The sequence below is a fragment of the Oncorhynchus tshawytscha genome, linkage group LG16 (genome assembly GCF_018296145.1).
Source record: "Oncorhynchus tshawytscha isolate Ot180627B linkage group LG16, Otsh_v2.0, whole genome shotgun sequence".
NCBI lineage: Eukaryota > Metazoa > Chordata > Actinopteri > Salmoniformes > Salmonidae > Oncorhynchus > Oncorhynchus tshawytscha.
Genome location: NC_056444.1, coordinates 25,610,306 through 25,632,114, shown reverse-complemented (window position 1 = coordinate 25,632,114; position 21,809 = coordinate 25,610,306). Strand labels below are relative to the sequence as shown.

Below are 21,809 nucleotides of genomic sequence, written 5' to 3'. Positions count from 1 at the left end.
CGTCTGCCAAGCAAACAAACACAAGCAAGGCGACAGTAAACATGTCGAGCCCCACGAATGAATGATGATACAGCGCCCCCCCTTTCTGCCAATCAGTGTAATTTGTGTAAATGGCGGCTCTCTATGACGAGATGTATCATTCACCCAAGTTTCGTCAAAAATGGGCCAGTGGCGTCTGAGATATCGTGTAGGACTAACGTACCAACAGTTGATTACTGTAGCGCCCTCTTGGGCCAGTCAATGTCATTTTGTCAATGCTGGATCACTATGGCAAACGCATCATTCACCAATTTCATCACTCTGAGTCAAACAGATCAAGAGATATAAACAATTGCCCGTTATAGCGCCAGCGGGTGGTCAATATTAATATTCTTGCACATGTTGAGTGATGATAGTGTTTGCAACATGTGTGCCACATTTTGTTACAATATGAATATCCTTGACTAATTTCTATTTATTAATGTGCTAGAACACGCCTGCTTGAATATGTATTCGTCAATGTCGGCGAAATTGTTTAACGTAGTAGTCTGGGAAAAAATTAATTGAGAGACCTTTGTCCATAGATGTCACATATGAAGTTTCTTACAGATTGGTCATTCGGGGCCAGAAAAGTAGCGTTTTGCCAAACATTTTAAATGGAAGAAAATCAATCATGGTGGACCTTATGGGTCCTTGAGGGAAATGTGTTCTTTGTGAGAACAGGGACCTATGTACCACATTTCATGACTAGGTCAAATGGGGTGAGGGGCGTGACCTTTTAAAGTTTGCGTTTTCAATCTCCTGTTATAGCTCCACCATCTGGCCAATCAGTAAATGCCAAATCTCCATGACAAGACACATCATTTACCCAAGTTTGGTCAAAATCGGGCTTGTGTTGTCTGAGATATTGCGTGACTAACATACTAACGGACAGAGACAGATGCACAGTCCCCTCCCCATTTAATTTGGGGGAACAACAAATTAGATCCATCCTCTACTTCTTCCTCTCTCTCTCTCTCTCTGTCTTTCTCTCTTCTTTCTCTCTAGCCTCTACCTATCCCTATTCCATCTTTAGATGTAGTCGAGGCGACAGGAGAGCATATGGTGAACGTTGAATGGAGACGTTACGCAGTGAGGCTAAAGGCACCGTACAAGATGTTTTATATCAAACACTTAACTCAGAACCTTGTCTTTTCCACTACTTGTAGCGCATGTCATCATCACTGATCCCCTCCCTCTTCTCTCACCTTCTTGTCTTTTAAGGAGAGAGCGAGCCAGGGCCTTCCTACAGCTCCCTCCAACAGGAGACCATACTCTCTCCATCCCCATTTTCCTCTTCATCCCCTTCATCCGAATGCAATGATACATTACCTATATCAGAGGGAAAGTGAAAGACGGAAGAAATGGTGGGTGTGCATACGTGCATCCGCTAGTGATTGGATATGTTGGTTGGGGGGTAAGGGTGGGGTATAGGATAGTATCATACTGTCAAACGATAGGATCTCATCGCAGGCTGGAATAAGTCGAGCGAGTGGTGTGTGCCGTTCGTTGATTGCTATAGGGACGATCTCTAGCTCTATTTGCCCAGTGGGGAAGCTGAAGCTAGCCAGCCGGCTGTATCTGGGTTTATGTATCCTGGATAGATGAACGGTCTGCCTAGAGGGCAGGACTCCTGTCCTGAGGTTTGTACAGATGAATGACTTGTTTACATGCTGCTGCCTATCATCAGAGGCCTAGTCTGCCTCCCAAATGGCACCTTATTACCTATTTAGTGAACTACTACCCATAGGGCTTTGGTCAAAGGTAGTGCACTATATAGGGAATAGGGTGTCATTTGTAATTCAACCCTATAACACAATATCCCCATTTGTCTCTCTGTACTTTGGCCTGTGACATGGCGAGGATACCATAACCATCTGGCTTACCTGCCTGCCATGTTAACCTATACGGACGCCTGAGCCTGTCTCTCAATCCCCAACAGGCTACTTGCTCACCTTGATTGGCTCCATGTTGATGCTTCAGTGGCTTTGAGAGGGATAGTGTTTCATGTAAAGGTTTGTGAGAGCAGAATGAAGACTGTTATCTGCTGATGCCACCATAGAGACATTCAACTACTGTCGGAACAGACAATAACTCTGGAGGTTAGGCCGGGCCATGACATTTGGGGTCACCTCAATTTGGGGCCCCTCTGTTAAAGTAATAGCCATTTTAACATTTTGATGCATCCTAAATCTCTCTATAACCCCTTCCGTCACATCTGTTATGCCAGCGCCTGTATACAGTACTATAGGTGAGATGTACAAGTCAGTGGAGAAAGGCAATGTTACAGAAGGCTATGACCTCACCACTGCAGGGGGACTCTTCATCTCAGAGGGGTGTGTGTCTAACTCTGGTGTTAACACTTCATGTCACCACAGGCACAACTGTCCTACAGTAGCTGCTTCAAGTTTCCACATACAGATCCTTTGTCTATATGAGATGACCTCAGTCACAGTGAATGTGTTGGACAGGCTGGCTGGCCAGCTGACTGACTGGCCGACTGGCTGACTGGCTGGCTGGTTGCTTTAACAGCGCCAACAGCTCTCCAGGCTGGCTCTGGTCCATCCAGTACCCTTTTTACATTACTATGCGTTTCACATTGTCCTTTCCAACATGGTTCAAGCAACTAAGGAACTGTAGTTGCGTAACCTGGCTTGGCTCGGTAGTGTAAAAAGGGTACATTCGTTTCCCTTCTGGCTCCAACACAACAGAAACAGCAGTCTGGCTGGAGACCAAGGCGTTTTCCCACGCGAGGCTTTTTCAGAACGTCCGATAGACAAGGCTGTCTGTATGGGAATACTGTGTCCCCATCCCAGACGGTCATGCTTGTCCAAGAGCTCTCCTCTGGAATGTAGTCCTCTAACACACGCAGGCGCGTACAAACACACACACACACACTGCACATAGTCTGGCAGACTGTTTTACATTGATTGTTCACGGGGATCAAACATCCAGCCGGTATCTTAATCCAAGCAAGAGATGGATTACATTACGCTTTGTGTGTAAAGTGGCTGATGGATATTTTCATAGTGGTGCATGGCATGAATGAAACACATGTTTTCGGGGTATTGTAAAGAGTTGAGTGATTCACCATGCCTTAGTCTTACAGACTCGCATACGTCTTCAGCGAGGTATCCTGTTACACTTAATTGAATATGACCGCTCTGCTTTATGACGTACGTCGAATGCCTCCCGAGGCCGACAGGTAGAGTAGTGGTTGATCACAAGCAGATAAGTATGCTTTTCCCCTTCCTGGAATCTGGTGAAGCCAAGACAATTTCAACGTATACTGGTAATAGAAAATAAAACGGTTCATTTAGAAAATATCCCTTTCCTTCGGTTGTAGGCATTTCCTCTTCTTAATAATTCTCAGCTGTCATCTTTGTGCCCTTCTCACCCCTTCTTCAACCACCTCACCCTCCTCCCCTTCTCTAAACTGTGGCAAGGCTCTACTATCCATCATTGGCTGATTATTGTTTCAGAGAGCTCATTACTGTAGACGAGGGCCTCAAACAGACTAATAACGGACTATTAGGGCCCTATTAGAGTAGCTAATTCAACCCCTATTTGGATTTCCTCCCTCCGTCCCTATATACAGTGAATGAGGTCTACCACAGTGTTTGGACAAAACTCCCTTCCGAATCTTTCTCTGTCTGGCGCATGAATGCACATGCACACACAGAGGAGAGGAGAGAGGGTTTGGCTGTCTCCCATCACACCAGTAAAAACACTGGCATTAACTACCCATTAGTTCTGTGACAATCAAAAGTCTGTCAGGCAGCAACTTAAACGTTAAGGGGAGAGGACGGGGAGGCTAGAGATGATATGGCTTGTCAGTCAAGAGGTACTATCAGCTCCAGGAAAGATAATGGACTGCACGCATGATGTTTTCATTTCACAGTAGATGCTGTATGCTTGGAGATATAGTAAGCACAACCAATGCACTCTGATGTATGGGGAAATCATATCAAAGACAACCTCACACTAACCCTGCCATCTAGCAGTTTATCCTAAATACCCTGCACATTGCCCATTTTTCATTTTCTATGTGAAAAAGGATAACAATACAGACATGGCCACTAAATTAACCTGATCGCCAGGGGAAAACAGCCCTCTCACTTAATATGTGACGGCAGTTTGAGTGAACCTTGGCCCCAGCCTGTTCTGGAGGGAACATTGACTATGACTGTGTTAGAAATTACACCCTGTTCCCTATAAAGTGCGCTATTTTTGACCAGAGCCCTATGTGTCCTGGTCAAAAGTAGTGCACTAGGGTATAGTGTGATATTTGGAACGTAGTCTTTGACAGAGAGTTGGAGCAGACAGACACAGTCCAGGGGATCCTACTGGGTAATTTCCCAGGTGAGGCCCTGTTAACTGTTTGATTATTCTGGGGCCTGAGTGAGTGAGAAAGGTCAAAGGGGATCTTGAGGTTCTGAGGTCTTAAATAAAAGCTGCCAAGCGTTTCATTGGAATAGGCCGGGATGAAATTAGGCCCGAGAATGACACACACACACACACCCACACACACACACACCATGGCTCCCCCAGTGATGTCTACCACTGTATGTGAGGCTGGGCCCTCCCGTACTGTCAGCACACATAACAAATGGGCCCCGTTTGTCCAACTTTCCCCTACATAGAGATAGCGTTTAAAAACACCTGTCAGCACTAATATACCGTGTTTCTCCTAGCCGTTAAAGGCTAGAGGGCCGTGAATCAATATAATGCTCACCTCCCAATGCACACAAACCAAAGATTTGTCACATGACAAAATAATCCTCCAGCCCAGACTTTGGGGCCTCTTGCTAAAACAAGAGGACTTCTTCTGTAATTTACAGTGTAGCCTACTTTTTTTTCACAAAACTTTTGGTATATTTTGTCAGTTGTGATGCATCAGTCAAAGAAGCGGTGGATTGGGTGTTGCTGTGGGGGTTAGTAGGATGTGTGTTTGTGTGTGCGCGCGCAGTAACCCAAGAGTGTTCCAGGCGATGAATAGACACATAGAGTACAGCTTCAAGTAAGGTTAAGAGGGAGGTGTGTGTCTCTTTGTTAACTACAGCTGGTGAGCAATCTCTAATGCTAAGGAAGTTTCAAGGTTTTACTCGCCTGAGTTAGAATTCCGTCATGATAAGCTGCAGACCTTAGGTAGATGTCTGTTTACTTGAGCGAGCTAAGGTCGCACTCAACGAGCTGAAACGAGAATGATTTATTTCAGCTTTTATTTATTTCATCACATTCCCAGTGGGTCAGAAGTTTACATACACTCAATTAGTATTTGGTAGCATTGCCTTTAAATTGTTTAACTTGGGTCAAATATTTCGGGTAGCCTCCCACAAGCTTCCCAAAATAAGTTGGGTGAATTTTGGCCCATTCCTCCTGACAGATCTGGTGTAACTGAGTCAGGTTTGTAGGCCTCCTTGCTTGCACACGCTTTTTCAGTTCTGCCCACAAATGTTCTATAGGATTGAGGTCAGGGCTTTGTGATGGCAACTCCAATATACCTTGACTTTGTTGTCCTTAAGCCATTTTGCCACAACTTTGGAAGTATGCTTGGGGTCAATGTCCATTTGGAAGACCCATTTGCGTCCAAGCTTTAACTTCCTGACTGATGTCTTGAGATGTTGCTTCAATATATCCACATAATTTCCCTCCCTCATGGTGCCATCTATTTTGTGAAGTGCACCAGTCCCTCCTGCAGCAAAGCACCCCCACAACATGATGCTGCCACCCCCCGTGCTTCACGGTTGGGACAGTGTTCTTCTGCTTGAAAGCCTCCCCCTTTTTCCTCCATACATAACAATGGCCATTATGGCCAAACATTTCTATTTTTGTTTCATCAGACCAGAGGTAATTTCTCCAAAAAGTACGATATTTGTCTTCATGTGCAGTTGCAAACCGTAGACTGGATTTTTTATGGCGGTTTTGAAGCAGTGGCTTCTTCCTTGCTGAGCGGCCTTTCAGGTTATGTTGATAGAGGACTCTTTTCACTGTGGATATAGATACTTTAGTACCTGTTTTCTCCAGTATCTTCACAAGGTCTTTTGCTGTTGTTCTGGGATTGATTTGCACTTCTCGCACCAAAGTACGTTCATCTCTAGGAGACAGAATGCCTCTCCTTCCTGAGCGGCTGCGTGGTCCCATGGTGTTTATACTTGCATACTATTGTTTGTACAGATGAACGTGGTACGTTTAGGTGTTTGGAAATTGCTCCCAAGAATGAACCAGACTTGTGGAAGTATACCATTTTCTTCTGAGGTCTTGGCTGATTTCTTTTGATTTTCCCATGATGTCAAGCAAAGAGGCACTGAGTTTGAAGGTAGGCCTTTAAATACATCCACAGGTACACCTCCAATTGGCTCAAATTATGTCAATTAGCCTATCAGAAGCTTCTGTAGCCATGACATAATTTTCTGGAATTTTCGAAGCTGTTTAAAGGCACAGTCAACTTATTGTAAACTTCTGACCCACTGTTATTGTGATACAGTGAATTATAAGTTAAATAATCGGTCTGAAAATAATTGTTGGTAAAATTACTTGTGTCGTGCACAAAGTAGATGTCCTAACCGACTTGCCAAAACTATAGTTTGTGGAGTGGTTAAAAACAAGTTTTAATGACTCCAACCTAAGTGTATGTAAACTTCTGACTTCAACTGTATAAGAAATCCCGCTACGAACACCGACAAGCCAAACAGTCAATACAGAACTAAGATCGAATCCTACTAAATTGGTTCTGACACTCGTTGGATGCAAACTATCATTGATTACAAAGAGAAACCCAGCTGCTTCCCATTGGCACGAGCCTAACAGATGGGCTAAATGCCTTCTATTCTTGCTTCGAGGCAAGCAACACTGAACCATGCATGAGAGCACTAGCTGTTCCAGACGACTGTGAGATCTCCGTAGCCAATGTGGGTAAGACCTTTAAACAGGTTAATATTTACAAGGCCACAAGGCAAGGCAGGTTACCAGGACCAGCTGGCAAGTGTCTTCATTGACATTTTCAACCTCTGCCTGATTGTCTGCAATACCTACATGTTTCTAGCAGACCGCAACAGTCCGTGTGCCCAAGAATGCCAAGGTAACCTGTCTACATTTTTACATTTTTTATTTAACCATTATTTTAGGAGATAAGTTGACTGAGAACACATTCTCATTTACAGCAGCAACCTGGGGAATAGTTACAAAGGAGAGGAGGGGGATGAATATCGCCCCGTAGCACTGCTTTGAAAGGCTGGTCATGGCTTACATCAACACCATCATCCCAGACACCCTGGACCCACCCAAATTCACATACCGCCCCAACAGATCCACAGATGATGCAATCTCTCTTGCACTCCACACTACCCATTCACACCTGGACAAAAGGAACACCTTTTTGAGAAAGCTGTTCATTGACTACAGCTCAGCGTTCAACATCATAGTGTCTTCCAAGCTCATCACTAAGCTCTGGACCCCGGGACTAAACACCTCCCTCTGCAACTGGATCCTGAATTTACTGACGGACCTCCCCCAGGTAATGAGGGTAAGCAACAACACATCTGCCACACTTACCCTCAACACAGGGGCCCCTCAGGGATGCATGCTTAGACCCCTCCTGTACTTCCTGTTCACCCAAGACTGCATGGTCACAAATGACTCCAGCAGCATCATTAAGTTTGCTAACGACACAACGGTGGTTGGCCTGATCACCGACGATGATGAGACCGCCTCCCTATAGGTGGTCAGTGACCTGGTGCCAGGACAACAACCTCTCCCTCAACATCAGCAAGACAAAGGAGCTGATCGTGGACTACAGGAAATGAAAGGCAGAGCACGCCCCCATCCACATCAACAGGGCAGTAGTTGAGAGGGTTGAGAGCTTCAAATTCCTTGGTGTCCACATCACTAAGGAATTATCACGGTTCACACACAGTAACATAGTCGTGAAAAGGTACAACAATACCTCTACTCCCTCAGGAGGCTGGGAGAGCATCTTGACTGTGTTAGTGTGCACCATTGAGAGAATCTTGACTGGCTGCATTACTTCTTGGTATGGCAACTGCTTGGCATCTGACTGCACGGCACCACAGAGGGTAGTGAGTACAGCCCAGTATCTAACTGGGGCCGAGCTCCCTGCAATCCAGGACCTCTATACCAGGCGGTGTCAGAAGAAGGCCCTAAAAGACTGCTCTCTCTGCTACTAATTGCAGAGCGGTAGCAGAGAGAACAGTCTATGATGGTTGGCTGGAGTCTGGACAGCTTATACTCCCAAACCGTAATAATGCTAATTAGTTTGTCTGGGTAGCTAGTTGGTTAACTATTTAACTATCTGCATTGACCCTTTTTGCGCCAACTCTTTTGACTCCTCACATACGCTGCTGCTACTGTTTATTATCTATCCTGTTGCCTAGTCACTTTATCCCTACCTATATGTGTTTATCTACAGTGCCTTGCGAAAGTATTCGGCCCCCTTGAACTTTGCGACCTTTTGCCACATTTCAGGCTTCAAACATAAAGATATAAAACTGTATTTTTTTGTGAAGAATCAACAACAAGTGGGACACAATCATGAAGTGGAACGAGATTTATTGGATATTTCAAACTTTTTTAACAAATCAAAAACTGAAAAATTGGGCGTGCAAAATTATTCAGCCCCTTTACTTTCAGTGCAGCAAACTCTCTCCAGAAGTTCAGTGAGGATCTCTGAATGATCCAATGTTGACCTAAATGACTAATGATGATAAATACAATCCACCTGTGTGTAATCAAGTCTCCGTATAAATGCACCTGCACTGTGATAGTCTCAGAGGTCCGTTAAAAGCGCAGAGAGCATCATGAAGAACAAGGAACACACCAGGCAGGGCCGAGATACTGTTGTGAAGAAGTTTAAAGCCGGATTTGGATACAAAAAGATTTCTCAAGCTTTAAACATCCCAAGGAGCACTGTGCAAGCGATAATATTGAAATGGAAGGAGTATCAGACCACTGCAAATCTACCAAGACCTGGCCGTCCCTCTAAACTTTCAGCTCATACAAGGAGAAGATTGATCAGAGATGCAGCCAAGAGGCCCATGATCACTCTGGATGAACTGCAGAGATCTACAGCTGAGGTGGGAGACTCTGTCCATAGGACAACAATCAGTTGTATATTGCACAAATCTGGCCTTTATGGAAGAGTGGCAAGAAGAAGAGTGGCAAGATATCCATAGAAAGTGTTGTTTAAAGTTTGCCACAAGCCACCTGGGAGACACACCAAACATGTGGAAGAAGGTGCTCTGGTCAGATGAAACCAAAATTGAACTTTTTGGCAACAATGCAAAACGTTATGTTTGGCGTAAAAGCAACACAGCTCATCACCCTGAACACACCATCCCCACTGTCAAACATGGTGGTGGCAGCATCATGGTTTGGGCCTGCTTTTCTTCAGCAGGGACAGGGAAGATGGTTAAAATTGATGGGAAGATGGATGGAGCCAAATACAGGACCATTCTGGAAGAAAACCTGATGGAGTCTGCAAAAGACCTGAGACTGGGACGGAGATTTGTCTTCCAACAAGACAATGATCCAAAACATAAAGCAAAATCTACAATGGAATGGTTCAAAAATAAACATATCCAGGTGTTAGAATGGCCAAGTCAAAGTCCAGACCTGAATCCAATCGAGAATCTGTGGAAAGAACTGAAAACTGCTGTTCACAAATGCTCTCCATCCAACCTCACTGAGCTCGAGCTGTTTTGCAAGGAGGAATGGGAAAAATTTCAGTCTCTCGATGTGCAAAACTGATAGAGACATACCCCAAGCGACTTACAGCTGTAATCGCAGCAAAAGGTGGCGCAACAAAGTATTAACTTAAGGGGGCTGAATAATTTTGCACGCCCAATTTTTCAGTTTTTGATTTGTTAAAAAAGTTTGAAATATCCAATAAATGTCCTTCCACTTCATGATTGTGTCCCACTTGTTGTTGATTCTTCACAAAAAAATACAGTTTTATATCTTTATGTTTGAAGCCTGAAATGTGGCAAAAGGTCGCAAAGTTCAAGGGGGCCGAATACTTTCGCAAGGCACTGTACCTTAATTACCTTATACCACTGCACATCAACTCGGTACATACCCCGTGCATATAGCCAAGTTATCATCACTCAGTGTGTATTTATTCCCCATGTTATAATTCTTCCATTTTTCTCTCTGCATTGTTGGGAAGGGCCGTAAGTAAAATTCCGCTGTTAGTCTACACCTGTTTTGAAAGCATGTGATGAATAACATTTTGATTTGAGTACAGAACATACTTACAAGGTCGATGTTACACACACCGACCCACACTTCTCACGTACTGTATGCTGGTTCATAACCTCATCCATCCTATGATAAAGGAGCCCACACTCTGACCTGAAGAAGCAGAAGAACATTACTTGATCTGAAATGAGTAGGCATGCAGGTAGAGAACTTATTTCCCTATTTCCTCCTCTTTTTCCTTCTCTCTTCTTTCTGTAGTACTGGCGAAGGAAGGTAAGGTGTGTCCCTTTGTGGCCTACATCCGAGAGGGGGAGTGTAACATCCTCCAGGACATTAACTCGCTGATGAGGACCCCACAGGAGAAGGTGTCGGTCTGCGTGCACGCACACACACACACACACACACATCACACTGTAACAGTAGGCCTTCCTCCAGGCTGCTGCATGTTCCCTGTTTGATTAAAAACCACTTCATCTAAATCAAGGAGTGAAAGAGCAGGACTTGATTTGAATATTAATTACATGGTTAAGACTGATTACCATAATTGTGTTACATTTTATACCGGGAAATGGGAATATCAATTCCAGGAACATGTCATTTGTGATAATGATTGGGCCTTGGCTATTTTTCCTTCATTGGTTGTTGGTTTCCAGGGCAGCAGGATAAAGTTTGTTGTCGTTGGGAAGCTCGGACCAATGGAATCGTTCGGTGAGGTGAGCATCCTGCTTGATCAGCCCTCCCCCTGCAGCATCGTCACGGCGACAGAGGTGCAAGTAGGGATCATCCAACCAGATGCTCTGAAAGGTTAGTCACATGCTCTTATATCATATCTGGTAGCCTATACAATCTCTTAAACTGTTTGATGTTTGAAAGGAAAGAAAAACTGAGTTCATTACTGTGCGTTAATTTGATTTATGTTCATATTTTGCTTAGGACTTGATTCAGTGACATCGGCACTGATGTTACAAACAGCACAGCCGACTTACGGGAAGTTGAGTCAGGTACTGCAGTCAATTTGTCCAACATATTAACCTTACATTATTCACCCTTTCCCTTTACCCTGATACTATTGTGTTATGGAACAAGTGGAGAGGCACTGGTTCGAATAGTGAATAATATTCTGTTGCATTCACCTAGAATACTGTTGACCGCTTGGTTCTGTATGACTTGTCCCTGTCTTATTCCAGGAAGAGATTAACAAGGAATACATCAGACAAGAGCGGCACAAGGAGTGGGACCACATAAAGGTGTAGTGTATACGTCAGTAAAGCATATTGTTACTGTCTTTCCTTTTCTCACTAATGAGCCTTTAAATTCTACTAAGCCTTTTCACATTACAGAGCTGTATAACACTGGCCTGATTATGCATCTGCCATAGTTTCTGGACCTGTGCAGTGAAGGACAATGTGAATAGAAAATAACAAGCCAGCACAGTACGGGTCGGCTCAGTAGTGTGAAAAGGGTCTCTCTCTGTCTTAGGCTCTTATGGAATACCCAGCACAGTACGTTATAATCCCTGTGCCTTGTCCAAACCCAGAACACAAACACAACGTTTCTTCTGAGAATCAGCAGCCATGCAGCCAGCCCTAACTAATTCCCAGGCCTGAGTGCCAATGTCTGCCTTTGTTCTCAACCAACAGTGTGTGTGTGTGTGTGTGTGTGTGTGTGTGTGTGTGTGTGTGTGTGTGTGTGTATATTTGCGCATGTTCGCTTGTGTATGCGGGTATGCGTGCCAGTTTCCCATAGATGATTACACCACTGTGTAGCTCTGCTCTGTTATTGCCATGGCAAAATCCTTACTTGGAAGGAAATTCATTATGGACGCTGGCTAACTGGTCTAGTGCAGTCCTCTCTGAGGTACCTTTCTACAGCTACAGCTTGTGTATCTCCCACGTAATAAAGACAGACGGACAGGCCGGCCAACCTCCCTTTCTCTGGCTGCTTGTTTCACAGGAATATAACCTTTCAGACCCTTCCCATGTAGCTCTGGGTTGTAGGCCAATAGAAAGGGTCTCTTTGTGCATTTTGTCAGGAACACTATACAGTTTGTCTGTCAGGAGGCTAAAGTGATCATCAGCCCCAGCTGTCTGCCTCTGTCATGGTTTGGTTTGGTTTAGTGTGTGGTCTGGATCTGGGTCTCACTGCCAAGCTTTCTCGGCTGAACAGACAGGAGGCGTTGGAGTTCGGGAGCCCCGGCCTGTTGGGGTGTGGTGGGAACCGACATGCAGTGTCCCACGGCCAATGAGAGAGGAGGATCTTGACCGATGAAAGCCTCACAAAGCAAACCGTTACCGTAACAATCAACTGTCATGAACAGTGTTCTGATAGTGACATAGAGCTCAGTGGGGGCAGGTTGTTGGGTGTTGTCATCCTAGCTAACACATAGAGACTAACACAGACAGCTGTAGCTAGTTGTTTCAAACAGCATGTTGTTGTACAGTATATGGTCAGCTGTTCTGCACTGGTATGAATCGGCCCGTTGTTCTACAGGGAGGCCTCTGTAGCACCACTGTAGCTTCTCTCTTATATGCAGCCTTTTCCTGATCCCAGATCTGCTTGTGCTGTATTTCCAAGATCATTGGAGTTATCTATACAACCCATCAGGTTAATGCAGCCTCTCTCTGCATGGAGCCAGATACGTCTCCTTCTCATGTTAAGTGCCTTTTGAACTGTGGTTCATGCCATTTAACATTTAAAAGACATTTAAAGCTCCAGTGTCAGTGCTTGCTTGTATGTCATGCTTGTTTATCGCAATTACACAGTCTGACAAATGGACACTGATGAACCTAAACAGAAACAAAGGATATGTGTCTATTGAAACCTTTCGTTCTTGCTACAGCTGATGGCATTTTCCATCTGCCATCGCTAAATGGTGTTACATCATTTACGATCTGTAGCAGGAGCACAGAGCTGGAAAAACGACTGTTTACATGTCTAGTCTCTCTTTGATGGAGACGGGCAGTTATTATGCCTGTTTGATTGCTAATCTTACTGTTGAGCTGACGAATGACAACAGTCACAGCGTTTGTTTGCTGTCAGGCTTTATTTTTCAGCTCCAGAATAAGGACAGATTTGTTTGTTTATGCTCTCATATGGAGAACCCAGAGTGGCTATGATTAATAGGACTGCGAGTGTTCACGTTTCTGACGCAACAGCCCTTTTTTAGCCAAACATCTGAACTATTTTTTGCCTTTTAAATAGATTTAGGAGTTAAGAGTTTCCTAAGTATTGGGACATGGGTGAATCGCCTATAAATGATGTGTTATTCCTATGTTATGCTCAGTATGTGTGTGTGTGTGTAATTTTGGGCGGTGGAGTTTTACGTCAGACGGTAGGTTCTAAATATGGGTTGGAGAAGAGGTTCTGTGTCTTCCTGTTTTTTTAGTCTCTGGTCACTGTTACGACAGACATCTCCATGAATGTGGGTGTGGTGGGGGAAAAAAACGCAAACAGACAGACAGTGACTATTATTCCTTACTTGTGTAACCTTGTCTGAGACCTAATGACTTGAATTAGCTCCCCGAGTCACAAACAGACAGCGTTTGAAACACTGTACTCCTACGTAACAAAGATAGTGAACAATGCTCACTTGATGAGTAACCTTGCTTGAGACCTGAAGACTTCTATTAGCCCCCGGAGCTAATGGCCAGTTTTTGGCTCAGATCGCTAAACAGCCTTGTGGTACACTACCATGTTTGCAAGTGTCATGCCCTTGAGAATATGGACGGATCACTAAAAAAATAAATGACTTAGAAATTTCACCAGACATCGACAAAATGTTCATCAGCTTTTCCTTTCAGAATGTGCCCGATTTACATTTTCTTATTAAAGGTTTTGAGTCCCTCAAAATATCACTCAATCCACACAAAAGGAAAAATCCTAACAAATACATGATTGTCTAATAGGAAAATAATAATGAGCAAAGCCTTTTGTTCAAGAAATTCTTTACATTCCCCAAAATAACAAGTCCTAACCGTTATGTGATTGTTTCATACTGAGGAACTGCATGAATTAATTTCTCAGACAGAACCATCTGAATTGAACCAATCAATATCTGACCAGACTGAATACAGAGCACCAGTTTGCAAGAGAGTGTTTGGGCAAGATAAAATTCTGCAGCAGAATATTAAAATGGTCCTGATGTTACATCTTAGCCACACTGATATGTAGGATGATGCTGATTGTGTTGAATGCTTCACTTATAACCAGTGCTATATAGTGGGAGAGCGTGTGTGTGTGTGTGTGTGTGGCGTGTGTCGAGCAAGAGAAAACACATTGGAAAGACAAAATTAATCCACAGACCGAATGCATTCACTTTAATCATTGCAAACTTTAAACATGATTGCCCTTTGAAAATGTGTGTTCATAAACAAATGGATATTGATCTGTGATTTGTGTGCTCGCACACATCTGTTTAGACTGCAGCCCAAATAAAGGCTTCACAGAGTTCAAGTAACAGCCACATCTCAGCATCAACTGTTCAGAGGAGACTGCGTGAATCAGGCCTTCGAGGTCGAATTGCTGCAAAGAAACCACAACGAAAGGATGAGATGAAGAGACTTGCTTGGGCCAAGAAACACGAGCAATGGGCATTAGTCCGGTGGAAATCTGTCCTTTGGTCTGATGAGTCCAAATTTGAGATATTTGGTTCCAACCGCCGTGTCTTTGTGAGACGCAGGGTAGGTGAACGGATGATCTCCACATGTGTGGTTCCCGCAATGGAGCATGGAGGAGGAGGTGTAATGGTGGGGGGTGCTTTCCTGGTGACATTGTCAGAGAGTTATTTAAAATTCAATGCACAGTTAACCAGCATGGCTATCACAGCATTTTGCAGCGATACGCCATCCCGTCTGGTTTGCGCTTAGTGGGACTATCATTTGTTTTTCAACAGGACAATGACCAAACACACCTCCAGGCTGTGTAAGGGCTATTTGACCAAGAAGGAGAGTGATGGAGTGCTGCATCAGATGACCTGGCCTCCACAATCACCCGACCTCAACCCAACTGAAATGGTTTGGGATGAGTTGGATCACAGAGTGAAGGAAAAGCAGCCAACAAGTGCTCAGCATATGTGGGAACTCCTTCAAGACTGTTGGAAAAGCATTCCAGGTGAAGCTGGTTGAGTGCATGCAAAGCTGTCATCAAGGCAAAGTGTGGCTCCTTTGAAGAATCTCTGATATAAAATATATGTTGATTTGTTTAACACTTGTTTTGGTTACTACATGATTCCATATGTGTTATTTCATAGTTTTGATGTCTTCACTATTATTCTACAATGTAGAAAATAGTTTAAAAAATAAAGAAAAACTCTTGAATGAATCGGTGTGTCCAAACTTTTGACTGGTACTGTATAATTGGTTATCTGTTTCCTATAATCAGACCCAGGTAGTGTGGGGCGCCAAAGACCAATGTAATAACGCTCCATTGATTGGTGCTTCTGATCTTTAGCACTGGGCATACAGTGTGATATACTGGCAGGGGCATCATGCACCTAATAAATCTGAGGAGGCACAAAGTATGTGAGGATGGCTGAAGGGTGGTCCGTAGTGGCGCTAGGCTCCCCATCCGGAAGTTGGAGAATTTAGCATTTTTCAAACACGTGAAATGGCCTTTTCCTGCTATCTACAGTCATATTCATTATGCTTCATTCTTTGTTTTCTGCATATATTTTTCTGCATATTGAAGCATACCTCTTGAGCTCTCTCCTTCTGAGTGGTGGTTATTTTCTTAAAGAAACAAAATATGCTTCTCTGCTAAAAATCTGGGTAAAAGGTTCAAAGGAATTTGAGTGTTATTTGTACATTTAGTTATTGATTGTCTACAACCTTGCCAGCAGGCATGTCAGCTAAGATAGACAAGCTAGCTACTCTAACTAGATTGATTGCCTGAAATGGCTTCTTGGTAGCTATTTATAAGGTTGGGAAATTGGGAAACCATCTGGGCTAGCTAATGCCAACTTCCTAAAATTGCTAAAGTCGCTAGTAGTATTACAGAAGGAAAACAAATGTGTAATTACAATTTCTAATATTATAATATTTTTTTTTACTGGACAATTCTGAGGGAGCACGTACCCCTGTGCCCCTTATGGGTATGACGCCTCTGTACTGCAATGCAGTGTGACATCCTGTAATGCTCATCATATGTTTTTATTTTAATGTCATGTTTTGTCTCTTATTTCCTCCACAGAAGAGAGTGTTGTCTGATGCCCTGCTCTACAACGGGATCCAGCAGGGGAACGGGAAGTGGACCTTCACTAGGGGAGGTGGAAGAAGATCTGTGGACAAGAGCAACCCCCATCCAATAAACACAGCACACACACAAACACCCCAGCGTATACTGCCTGCTTTGACTCCAGATGTTACAACAACAACGCAAGAAAACACAGGAACTGACATTGCCAAACCCTAATTTGCTGTTTAAAAGTATAACTCCAGTCCCATGCTCTAATCCAACTTCTGACACCACACCCTCCAATATCCCGCCACATACACTTTCATTCTCTGCCTGTATCTTTGGACTCAACGTACAGTGACCACTCCAGATGTACACTAATATAGCGTCAAAGAAAATAAACTGTTATTCTCCCCAGCTTTCACTCTCACTCAAAGCCTTTGAAATAAGAGGCAGTTATTGTCAATCAGCTAGCAGCTTTCACTGCAGTGCTTCCTATATCCCTGCCAGGGCCAGAGGAACTCTTGAGGACAGTGACACATCATGTTGTCTTTCACCCACTTAGTATAACGTAACCAGACATGTCCTACGTGTGCAAATACAGAGCCTGACCCAGCCCAAAACAACCCACCATAAGCATACACCCCCAACACAGGCCAAAACAACACAGCCGTATTGGATCTTATACTTGTGTGAAACAGTGTTGGGCAAGACAGGCAACAAGTCCGCAATGACATATAGAGCCCAACACAACATCTTGTTGCGCAGACACTGTGAATACTGTAGAGAACGGAAAACAATTCTTTATGAAAGAGACAATGCTGAACCGTGTCATACAGAAACTGAAATGACACTTGACCGTATAATTAGTTTTAAGTCTAAATATTTGGGTCGAGACATAGACTTTTTAGATTGCTGGGATCTGTATGGAAACAGAAACACAGACCTTAAAATACATGGTGTTTGTTTAGATTTGACAGACCGCAACTGACCTTGACCGAGACTGTTTGTTCCACATTCCCTAAGGAAAATACCTCTTTATTGCTTCTTTGTATATATTTTTGTTTTCTCCTCAGATGACAGTTCTGTGCTGAAATGACCTACTGAAATTGTCCCTCAGTCTGGAGAATGATTTGAGATGAGAATGGGCTTGAAACGAGCTGTGGTGAAATGGTATGGTTTTATTGTAGCAAATATTGTAGCATCTCCTCGTCTGCATAAGCCTAATTTGATTAAATATTTTTGTGCGTGTGTGTTATGGAAATTTTACCTGCATAGAGATACATTTAGCAATTTGTGCTCTATTCATTGGTTAATCTTCACCTTTTATCCCCGCCAAAAGTGTTCCTTCATGTTAGCAGAGATTTCAGAAACTCAAACAAATAGCTAATTCCCAAGAGGAGTGAGGCTCTTAACCCTTAACATTGACACAAGTAAGATTAATTATGCTTTCACGTGGTTTTGTCCACACACGCACGGTCATTTCACACAGTCCAAGAGCTGCTTTCAATACAATGTTTGGCAGGTTAGGTTGGTGAGGTGAGATGTTTTCCCTCAAGGTGCAGGGGGAAATGACAAAGCTGTTTCCTTTGTTTGGACAAGGCCCCGTGAGAACATAGTCCAAGGCTAGAGGAGAGGTGTTGCATGTGTCTCCAAGGCGAGAGGAGAGGTGTCACCTAGGTGTGGTGTGACACAGTCACGGTAGGGGGTGTTACTAGGAAACGAGGTGATGAAGCCTGAAACATCCCATTCATTCCCCATGACCTCACAACAGGACATGCTATCCCACACAACACTTTACTGGACTCCAGGGCATTTCACCACATGTGTATATAAAAAATGGTAATAGCCACGCATTGTGGAGTTTTCATTAAGCCTCCTCTTATCTGTAAAATAACAGAATACTGGTCAGATAATTGATTGCTCAGATCAGATGATTATTCCAAAAATGACTGGTGCATATCTTGTTCAATTACACTCTACAATTATTTACCTGTCTTTGGGAATTTAATTCTCCTGGCATTTATTTCCCCTGGGATTTCATACAACATGTTATAATAAACACAGTGCAGGCTATATGGAACATGGGATAGACCTAAATGGCACCCTATTCCTTATATAGTGCACTACTTTTAAATAGAACCCTTATGGCCCTGTTCAAACGTATTGTACTAGGGAATAGGGTGCCATTTGGGAGACACCCACTGTCTTGGGCCTGTCAAGGTGATCCATCATAGCTGCTGCTGACCTGTTAATTTCTTGTTTATTAAGCAGTAGAGAGGCTGGAGCTCTTCCCAAGGATATACACATCACACATACTGTATGGGAGTTGTCTGCCTGGCCCGTGTCAGTGGATCTGCACCTATTGACATCAACCATTGTTTCTCTACTCTGAGAAAGGAAACCGTAATAGATAAACACAGCCAATTATCTTGGCACAGAGTTTTGTCTTCTTCATAATGAACTCTAACACCTGAAGTTGGGGGCATAATCTATCATGGCTCTCTCTGCTGTGTGTCCCCAAGTAGGAAAAAGCACTCAAGTTGTTCTATAGCAAAATGAAACAAATAGCAACTGATTTGTCCCCCCCCCATAAAATGCAGGGGGCTTATTTGTGTTGTTTGGCTGGGAATTCGAAATCCATGTTTCCTGGTTGTTAAATGGCAAATTGTTTGTCTAGCTATCGGATCTTCAAGTATTTTGATAATTTTCCATTCCTGTTTTATATGAAGTAGTGTCAAGATTTGTCATGGTTCCAGATATACCCTAAGTGCATGGGAGAATGTCAGATATTTTTTAGTTGAAGGCAAATCTTCCGTACTGTATGTGGACATCAATTCTCTTCCACCCCCACACACACACTTTCATAACACAAGGTTACACTAAGCGAACTGGGTCATGACTCATGTTCAGGCCTGATGTCTGCTATGTAGTGTTGTGTTGTCTGTCTCTCTGTAACCTACATCTCACATCTCAATGGGATCTCTCTTCCATATCTCGTGGTTTCCATTTAGCTCTACTATGTCTCTGTCTGTTGTCAATGCAGTGTCACAGAGGACCAACCCCAGGGGAAATAAGGATGCCCTTCTCATTGTTTCCTACATCGGCAGACAGAGGCTAGTCCCAAGTTGCACCCTATTTCCTATATGGTGCACTACTTTTGACCAGAGCCCATAGGGTAGTGCATAGGGAATATGTTGCCATTTGGGACACAGGCTGAGAGGTAGCTAGTTAAACCATATGGGACATGCTCCACATCCCCTCAGAAGCAGGCACCTCAAATTCATTTCCTATCATAGATTAGATTGGTATCTGTGATGTTATTGTCTTCTGACAGGTGGCGTCACTCCAACACGACGCAAAGTCAATGCGCTATCTGGTGTAAGACAATGTTGTGAGTTGGTTAATGCATGTCTTGAACAGTCTTTTTGATGTGATGCATCTATTTTGTGTAGCTCAACGCTGTGGCATTAAAGGCAAAGGCATGTTTGAGTCAGGTTGATGTAAAAAAGAGTAAATTTCGTCAGAACAAACTTGATTCAGTTTGAGTTTTTCAGAATAAGTATATTCTTTTGTTAAAAGGGCAGTGCAGTCAAAAACATGATTTCCCTATGTTTTATATACACTGAGTATATAAAACATCAGGAACACCTTCCTAATATTGAGTTGCACCACCAGTCCCCCCTTTTGCCCTCAGAACAGCCAGGCAGTATAAGTTAATACACAAATAACAGAGTTTTCCCTCCTCTCTGCCAATAACAGCTAGTTTTCAGGTTACACATCCCTACCATTAGGCTCCTCCAATTAGACCCCTCTTTCAGACCACTCCCAGACAGTCCTAGCAAAAATCTTGCTTGAGAAATGGCATTTAGCTAACAACTTGTTTTTGTTTCTTTTTGACAATTTTAATTGAAACAATCAAAGTAAGATACATAATTATTGTTACCCATAAATTATTTGATATTGACATTAAAACACCTGCATTAGAGCTTTAATTTGTGAACAGAGATACTCCTGCATATTACACCTATTGTATAAAAGAAGTGTAGACATACAAACAATGGCGGTTAGAACACACACTTAACTGTTGCCTGTACCAGATGGGGGAGGTCAAGTGAGTCTGGGGTGGCATCCTAAATGGCCCCCTATTCCCTATAGCCCATAGGGATCTGGGCTAAAAGTAGTGCACTATGTAGGGAATATGGTGCCAGTTGAGACTCACACTGGGTTCTATTAAATCTGTTTCTAAATCGAGAATGTACGGTTGAGAAAGGAAGAAAGTCCAAAACAAAAAAAGTGGGTAGCCTTTAGGGCATTGGCTCTGTTGGAAAGTGGAACCATATGGTAGGAAGCAGCGTCGCCTGTTCAGTCGTCCAAACCAACAAATACAGCCGTTTGGTGTGGTGACTCCTTCCAGACGGGAGTCAAATGCTTTAGTGTATTTCTGGTTTAGAGCCCTTTCAAGGAAAGAGATGGATATGATTTTTGGCTGTGCTTAATGTGTTTTATTTACATTTCAATTTGGTTCTGATGATGTAAAAGATGAATGATTGCATACAAATTCATAGTCTAAGCAGAAATTATTCAAAGGAGCCACTATTGTCTGTTGTCCGTGTAATGCATTATGGATCGCTCTTAACATTGAATGGAATACTATTAAAATATTTTCCTCACAACTTCTATGGTAATCACTCATTCAACTTGGTGAGAGTCATCTGACATATATTAACAAAGATGGTTGTCATTAGACATCCGAGATTAAGGCTGGAAAATTGGGATAACTTTCCCAAATTTTCCAGGTTTTACAGAAATCCCTGTTGGAGAATCCCTGGATTCCCAGTTTATTCCCCCCTTACTCCCGGAATCTTCTAACCAGGATTTCTGGTAACCTGGGAATTTTAGGAGTTTGAATTGGGCAGCCCTAATTGCGATGACATCATCAAAGTAAAGAGTTATTTTTAGAAAAAGTGCCCATTAGTTGGTGTAGCCTAATACTGTGATGTTTTGTGGTCACGCTGTGGTATCTTCAGACCACGCTCCAGTTTGATCCTCCTCCGGTAGTGGTGAGTTTGTAGTCTGTATCCATGCCCAGGAGACACTGGTTGTGTCTTAAATATAGTGCACTACTTTTGACCAGCTCCCATAGGGCTCTGGACAAAAGTAGTGCACTACATAGAGAATAGGGTGTCATTTTGCAACCACATTGGGTTCCAGTCCTCCCAGTCACACTGTCTGAGGTTAAAGCTTCTCTGAAGAGTCTGTTGGTTTTGGCACAGTTAATACACCCCTGTAAACTGCACCACTTTGCTGAAAGAGAGTTCTCAACATGTGCACCCCCTTCCTCTGACTTCACAATAGAATAAGTAAATGGATGTCATATCATTGAAACCTGTTTTCATCTCAAT

At 43.3% G+C, this 21,809-nt stretch overlaps 1 protein-coding gene across 1 annotated transcript in view; it reads left to right on the top strand.

Moving 5' to 3' along the window:
* The window catches only part of cnbd1 (cyclic nucleotide binding domain containing 1), a 60,428-nt gene extending 39,358 nt beyond the window's left edge, over window positions 1-21,070 (top strand). Inside the window, exons 9-13 of the mRNA XM_024374693.2 lie at window positions 10,492-10,598; window positions 10,887-11,037; window positions 11,167-11,234; window positions 11,421-11,480; window positions 16,420-21,070. Coding sequence (XP_024230461.1) covers window positions 10,492-10,598; window positions 10,887-11,037; window positions 11,167-11,234; window positions 11,421-11,480; window positions 16,420-16,641 — 608 coding nt within the window. The 3' untranslated portion in view covers window positions 16,642-21,070. The remainder of the gene's footprint in view (window positions 1-10,491; window positions 10,599-10,886; window positions 11,038-11,166; window positions 11,235-11,420; window positions 11,481-16,419) is intronic.
* The last annotated feature ends 739 nt before the right edge of the window (window positions 21,071-21,809 follow it).